Here is a 7,833-nt window from a genome sequence, read left to right as displayed (position 1 = left end):
CAGTCTGGTGCTACATAATATATATTAATTTCTTTCTCTTTTTTTTCCCTCTCAAATTTATTTAACAGACCACAAAAATAAAATCAATTGGGGTCTTTTTTTTATTATTATTTTGAAGGAAATGAATGCTTGTATTCAGCAAGGATGCATTAAATTGATCAAAAAGGAATTGAAAATATTAAGAAATGTTTCCTGGGCATTAAATCAGCATATAAAAATGTTTTCTGAAGAATCATGTGACACTTAAGAGTAATGGCTGCTGAAAATTCAACTTTGCATCACAGGAAAAATTTATAGTTTAATATTAGGGCTGTCAAATCAATTAATCATGATTAATCGCATCCACAATAAAAGTTTGTGTTTGAGTAATATATATTTGTGTACTGTATATATATATATATATATATATATATATAAATATATTCATGTATGTGTGTGTATTTATATATACATATAAATATACACAATACACACACATGTATTTTTGTAAACACAAACTTTTATTGTGGATGTGATACCGTGATTAATCGATTTGATAGCCCTCGAATCTATATTAAAATAGAAAAATATGTTATTCTAAATTGTAAAAATAAAAAAATAATAATTCTGATTAAATAAAAGTATGCTTGGAAAGTGTAAGAGTCTTCTTTGAAACCCGTTTTAAAAAAATAACTTCTATACATTTTTGAATGGTAGTGTACATAATGTATGCAATATTTCATCCACATACGTAGTGGATCTGTTTCTATAATGAACATTAACAAGGCATTTACAAGGCAATAAAAACATTCCAGATCAGTTCAGCAGTAATTTCAGAAATTAAAGGTCAGCCTCATGAATTCCAGAGGAGTTAGTAAGGCTTAGCATTAGCTGGGGAAACATTTTGAAAGAAGCTGTTCATGTGTTTTGCCAAATGAATTAGCATATGCTTGCATTAATGAAAAATGTGTTTAATATATTTTGACGTTTAACCAAGTTATAAAATATTAACGTTCTGCATTTGTATGAAAATTATATTATTCGTAGTTGTAGCAGCCAACTCATTGGCCTGCAGAGGACTGGACCACTTGGAGGAAAAGGTACCAGCCTTGCAGTATCCACCTGAAGAGGTAATGTGCTTCAAATATCCAAAACTGGTTTCTTAATACTGCTCTGTAAGTTGTTAATTGTATTTATTTTAACTGTGGGCACACATTTAGCTAAGATGCATATACAAGTATAGTAAAATGTCTGTATTTTAAACAAAAATGTCCTTCTTCTGCTTCCTTCACAACAGCTAACAGCAAGCATCAAGGAGCTGGTGTCATCAACTTTGGAAACTGCCAAGGATAATGTTGCCTGTCCAATCAAACATACCTCTAATGTTGTATTGGACAAGGTATCTACTGGGTACCAGCAGAGTAAGAATGCCTTAAGTGACAGCATACATTATGTCCTTAACAGCAAGCTTGTCTGCCTGGCTGAGCAGAGAGCTGACAGGGCTCTTAGTCTGTTGGAAAACCTGGTCGACTTTGTCCTTCCTGTATCTTCAACTGAGACAGGTATTCTGATATTCTTATATGCTTAATGTAGTCCTACAGTATATAGCTGTATGTTTTTAGTGAATGTTCATTTGTTTCTTCATTTGTATTCCTTGGGAGAAAATCATCTCAAATAAATATCAAATAAATTCAGTGTGGCCCCAGCAAAATGCATGTGCTTTTAAGACTAGACACTAGATGTCGCTGAAACTTCATTGTTAAAGAGATGATGAAGTCCTGAAACGCGATGGGTTCATAATAATTTTGTCAAATTTGACTACAGCGTCTGAGTTTAGCTTCACCTTACCCCAATACACCTGCCTGGATTTTTTAAAAGTTGCTTGAAGACATTGATTAGTTGTTTCAGGGTTGGAGCTAAGCTTTGCAGGACAGTGGCCCTGCAGGAGCAGGACTGGACACCCCTCAGTTAGACTGTCCATTTTGCAATTGTATCTGTTAAATGAAAACATTGTCTTTGCAAACTGTTTTGTAACAACAGGTGTATTATATTGTTTTATTCTGTTGTGGACTGTATTGCTGTGGTTCAAGTCTCAGAGCCATGAATAAAGTTAATAGAGAGCCCTGGATTGAATAAGTGTCGATCTAGTTTAGTGACTCATTGCCTGGAAGAACTGTAGTAGCCTTGTTCCCTCTTTTCTGTCTGTTTATTATAATATTTAATCTTTAAGTGTCCACTGTGCATCTGCTCCTCTACAGAGATGTGTCCGGAGGCACGTATTCACAGTCATGGCTACAAATTGCATCATCTGTTAACAGGATGTTTTAAAGAGGGTTTTCATCACATCATTATTTAGTATCTGTTTATGTGAGACGTTCACTTATCTTTTGGAACAGAACTATTAAGGCTTTGAACTTTGGCTTTGGCTTGAATTTATCCCTAGTGCTTCACTCTCAGTGCTTGATGTCTAAAAAAAAGGCAGGGTTATTAAATAAAACTAAAACTTTTAAAAACATGAAACAAAGTAGATACAGTTGCTGAATGGATGGGTTTAACTAATATGGAAGCCCATTTCTATTACACAAGAAAAAAAATCATGCTTTGGCATAATAATTATGACAAAAAGTCTACATCACCTTCAAGGAGTAGTTTGTCAAAAAATGAGAACTTGCTGAAAATTTACAAGATGTAGATGAGTTTGTTTCTTCATCTGAGTAGATTTGGACAAATTTTGCATTACATCACTTGCTCAACAATGGATCCTCTGCAGTGAATGGGTGCCGTCAGAATGAGAGTCCAACAAGCTGATAAAAACAACACAATAATCCACACAACTCCAGTCCATCAGTTAACATCTTGTGAAGTGAAAAGCTGCATGTTTGTAAGAAACAAATCCATCCTTAAGGTGTTTTAACTTTAAACCATTACTTCTGGCCACAATATGAGTCCATAATCTGTAATAACGCTTCCTATAGTAAATAAAACCTCCATCCCCTGTTGTCTTTTCACAACAAAATCCACCGACAATGGATTGAAGTTAAAACCTTCTTAATGATGGATTTATTACTAACACGCAGTTTGTGGATTACTTATATTTTTATGGATTATTGTGATGTCTTTTTATGAGCTGTTTGGAGACTCATGCTGACGGCACCCATTCACTGCGAAGGATCCGCTGGTGAGCAAGGGATGTAATGACAAACTTCTCCAAATCTGTTCAGATGAAGGAACAAATTCATCCATATCTTGGATAACCTTAGAGTGAATACATTATCAGCAAATTTTCATTTTTGGGTGAAATATTCCTTTAAAATAAAGCGTTACTCAACATTTACCTCTCTATGTAAGGACAGTGTGCATTACATGTGTTCCTGACCTGTTTAGCTTCTGCATTCAGTGCATTATGTTATGTGGTCGTTTGATATTTTACTAAACTGACTTATTCCTTTAATTCCTTAGAAACAGAAAAGTAAAGTTTCTTGAGTTCAACTCTCTTTGTTTTACCCTTTGTTTATCCATGAGTGTGAAAGTGTGTCAAACGGGATAATTCCTTCCTCACGTGGCCCTAAAGAAGCAGCATGCTGCTGGTTATTTCTATCCCAATACAGTTAGAGCATTTTTTCATGCTTGTGTCTTTCTTTGGCCATGTTTAATGGTACATTCAGCAGAGAGAATCGGTTTAGTGTGTGTTTTGTCTGCCTTTGTAAATTGAATTGGATTGCATTTAATGTTGGATATTGAGCGAGAGGGCCTGAATGCCTCTGTAGCCCTGAGCTTAGTAGTAATGTGTGGCATTATTACATTGGGGGCTGTTTGTTCTGTTTATACACAGAGAGGAAGTGCTTCCTGAGGAACTTCTCTTTTTAACCCTTATGTATTGAGATCATTTATAAATCTGCCCTGAAGATATAGTGCTAAGAAACTCTCTTTCTTCATTTCAGCAATCTTTTTGTTTTTGTCATTTCCTAGCCTGAAGGAATATATTTCTTTCCACTATGTGGGAAACCAGTGCTATAGTTGTCACAGTAGTGGGCCATGTCACAGATGGGTTATGTTGTCACAGTGAAGCCTGCACAAACCAATTCATGTAATAAAAAAAATGTAAAAGAAAATTATATATACAACAAAAAAATTAAAATGTAATTTTCAATTGTATATACTTATAAGTTAAATCAATATAAACAAATGGTATCATTTAATGCATCTTAGTGAATAAAAGTATTTCTTTCAAAAACATCCGGATCTTTCTAAGATTGTTTTAAAATAAATTAATACTTTTAATACAATGATCAAAACAGACAATAAAGGCATTTATAGAGTTACAAAAGGTTTATTTAAAATAAATGCTGTTCTTTCTAGTCATTAAAGATTCCCCAAAAATGTACCACAGTTTCCACAAAAATATTAAACAGCGCATTATTTAATATTGATCATAAGAAGGAATAAATTGCATTATAAAATATACTGTAATAGAGTAGTAACACTAAATTTAAATTGTAACACTATTACTGCTTTTACTGTATTTTTGATCAAATAATGCAGCCTTGGTGAGAAAAAGGAGACTTTTCAAAAACTTTTAAAAATCTTACTAACCCCAAACTTTTGAATGCTAGACACACATATATATAGAAAACGATACTGTTTTTAAATTACTAAATACAAAAAAAAAGTAAGTCAATATATTATATTACAGTTTTTCTCGATTGCTAACACACAATTCATGAAACAATTCACCATTTTCTCACAACTATAAACACAATCTCAAAACTACACACCAACTTGTGCAAACTTCAAACTTCCAGTTCAAAATCAAATAGTTTAGTCAAAAACATGTTCTCTTTTGTCAGACTCAAACTTTGGCCTCAGATGATACACAAACCTGTCAAATACACAGACTATTTTACTGACTAGACACTAGTGAGATCAACTCAAAACACTAACAAAAACCTCCTTTTGGGAAATAGGAATCCTTTTGCTTTTGTCTGTTACAGTATACGACATAAATAGAGGGATGCAAATACAGTAGTGTAACGAAAGAAAACTTCTTAAAGTTTTTTGCTGAATTTTACTGTAAAGAGATCTTACAGTAGATGAAAAGCACTAGAAGAGAACAGTTCAAAAACCAAACAACAGAATATATAGTAAACACACATTGGAATTTACTGTCAGTTACTGTAAATAAATAAATAAATAAATGTATTCATTCATTCAGCATCTTCTGCCAAATTACATTACAGTATTGGTAGTATCCTTATTTGTTATAGTAGTTTCTTAGTCTTCTGACAAAAGACTTCTCTGCCTCCTCTAGACAGTCGTCTCTCAGTTCTGCAAAAATAGAGTACATGTAAGGACTACTTGGCTACAAATAAATTCAACAATAATGAGTTTGAGGGTGTACAACATGTGCTACAGACAGTATTTACTTATTCATAGAATAATGAAAGTTCTCTCATCTGAAGTACTGCTACTATGTACTGTAATTATACTGTAAGTGTATTGTGTAAGTAGTATTGAAACATTTTAGATGAGCCTGTAGGCCAACTTCCCTCATGGTCAGTTCATGCAGAATAACATGGTCAACTATAGTGCTTTGTATTTCATCAGGAACAAATTAAATTTGACCTCATCCCCTTCATTTTTATTTTCCCCTCCAATTCCTCTTTGTCTCCCACTACCAGGATTCATTTTCCAAAACACATAATCAGCTGTGCTCTTGTTCATATCATCCTGAGGTTCTGACATTTGTGTCATCAGTTTTGCTACTTAATGTTCACACAGGGATAAACGTGTGCTGTTTGAGTTCATTTTTTGATGCTTGAGTTAATTATATTGTGTGTTTGTGTTTTCTAAATGAGAACATGGTTAAACCTGTGCAAAATGATGGCATTTTTGTGTAGAGTTTTGCAGAAAACACTGAGCAAATTGGAACGCATGTGCAAACAGGTGAAATGTGTTCAAAGTTTTGAGAAACGTGTCTTTGTTTCGAGAACTGTATGAATGGTTTGGAAAATTGGGCCAAATGAATCCGTTATAGTGTGTTAGCAATCGAGAAAAACTGTAATACATTTTAATGGCCTTTTCAATATTCTGCCTGTCCATTCCATTGTTATCTTTTAATTCCACTTTTTTTTTTTTCATTGCATAAAGTCATTTTAACCACTCTGTGACCCTTTCACAGTCATCGTTTTGTCACAGAGAGTGAGTGAATAAGATGAGTGTTTGGAGCACTATAAGAGAGCATGAAAGCCCTAGTTAGAAGTCCTCCCTTCCACTCTTTATGTCGTCACATAAGATGTCTATTTTGCAGAGGATGATGGGAGTATGGGAGAGCAGGCGCCTGATGTTGGAGCCTCTGGCCCAAAGCCCAGCTTCAGCAGGCTGGGAGCACTGGCCGGCACCATCTGCAGACGGGCGTTTGAGAAGACAGCTGCACAACTCCAGCGCTCCAAACGTCAAGGTCAGGGACTGGTCACACAGATCCCTGGCGTGAGTCCCCTGGTAAGTAGCAAACAGCATTCAGTGTCCTTCCAAGAACAAAATGTGGCTTCAGCGTTGAGCACGTTCTTTTTTGAAGTGTTAGGTTATGTAATTATGTTCAACTCTTCATAGAGCCCACATCAAATTAAGGCCCATCTGTGTTGTACGTCTCCTTCATTTTGGAAACCGCCGTTGCGCATACCTCTCACTCAATTAGTACACCAAATTACTTTGATTCCACACCCTGCCAAGCCAGCAGACCCAAACAGAGAGCCCAACTCAGCACATGACCAGCATTCACCTTTTTGCCATGCTGTAGCAATGTTGTCAAACTGCCAGTTATAAACACTGTTGTAAGGACTGATCAAGCCAGGGATTTTCAAACTGGGGTCCGAAGACCACAAGTGCAACACAAGGGGAGGCTAGGGAGTCTGCAAATAGAGTTAAGAGAAAATAAAAATAAATAAAAAAATATCACAAAAAATATCAGAAATTATACTGACAAATAAGAAGATTGTCAACCTCTATAACAGTACAAAGCACATAGTTGACAATGATGAGCACTGTTCAAATAGTGGCTACTGGCTGAAAGGCCATGTGACTAGTGTAATAAAACATTGGCAACAGTTAAGTTTAAACTGAGATTGTAAAGAAAATGGTCTGTACAAAAGTCAAAGAGTCAGTGTCATGCTGCTATTGTCTTTCCTATGTTGCTAAATTAGTCTCTGATGTGCCAATAATATTTTGCAACAATTAACATTTACTCCCTGATGTCTGGTTCATCCTGCCTAACAAATACCAACTTCTAGTGAGTTTTTCTATATCAGTGTGTTCACCATGTTGGCGTTTATAAGGACAAGTTACTGCTGTATTTTTCAATTCATATCCAACACCAATAGCCATTTTTGCACTGTAGAAATGTTGGTGTTTGTCGGGTCACCGTGAATGAGCCTTTAAAATGTTTCTGGGTCTAGAGGGAAATTTGAGTGACGTCCTAGATTATGATCTGTGGAGATTATATCTGGGACATATTCATATTATGCAGCCTTTTCTGCTCAGTTTGCTCAGATATAAAAGGTTTTATGGTAACAGTTTAAAAATGTCTGTGTTGTCTACAGTACTGTTCAAACGTTTGGGGTCAGTCAGAAAGTCTTATGCTGATTTAGTGCACAAGAAACATTATTATTATCAATGTTTGGTTGTAATAAATTAGGATTATTTTTAAAATAGAGAGTTCAAAAGAACAACATTTATTTGAAATAAGAAAATACTGTTACTTTTGATAAATTTAAATGTGTCCTTGCTAAAAAATAATGTATCAGATTAAAAGAAGTGTGTGTGTGCATGTGTATATATATATATATATATATATATATA

At 34.7% G+C, this 7,833-nt stretch overlaps 1 protein-coding gene across 1 annotated transcript in view; it reads left to right on the top strand.

Moving 5' to 3' along the window:
• The first annotated feature begins 969 nt into the window (after positions 1-969).
• plin1 (perilipin 1) overlaps positions 970-7,833 on the top strand; it is a 23,055-nt gene continuing 16,191 nt past the window's right edge. Inside the window, exons 1-3 of the mRNA XM_016229917.1 lie at positions 970-1,109; positions 1,277-1,541; positions 6,287-6,477. Coding sequence (XP_016085403.1) covers positions 1,005-1,109; positions 1,277-1,541; positions 6,287-6,477 — 561 coding nt within the window. The 5' untranslated portion in view covers positions 970-1,004. The remainder of the gene's footprint in view (positions 1,110-1,276; positions 1,542-6,286; positions 6,478-7,833) is intronic.

Source organism: Sinocyclocheilus grahami, unplaced genomic scaffold, assembly GCF_001515645.1.
Source record: "Sinocyclocheilus grahami isolate Dianchi unplaced genomic scaffold, SAMN03320097.WGS_v1.1 scaffold360.1, whole genome shotgun sequence".
NCBI lineage: Eukaryota > Metazoa > Chordata > Actinopteri > Cypriniformes > Cyprinidae > Sinocyclocheilus > Sinocyclocheilus grahami.
This window is presented reverse-complemented; position numbering and strand designations above follow the sequence as displayed.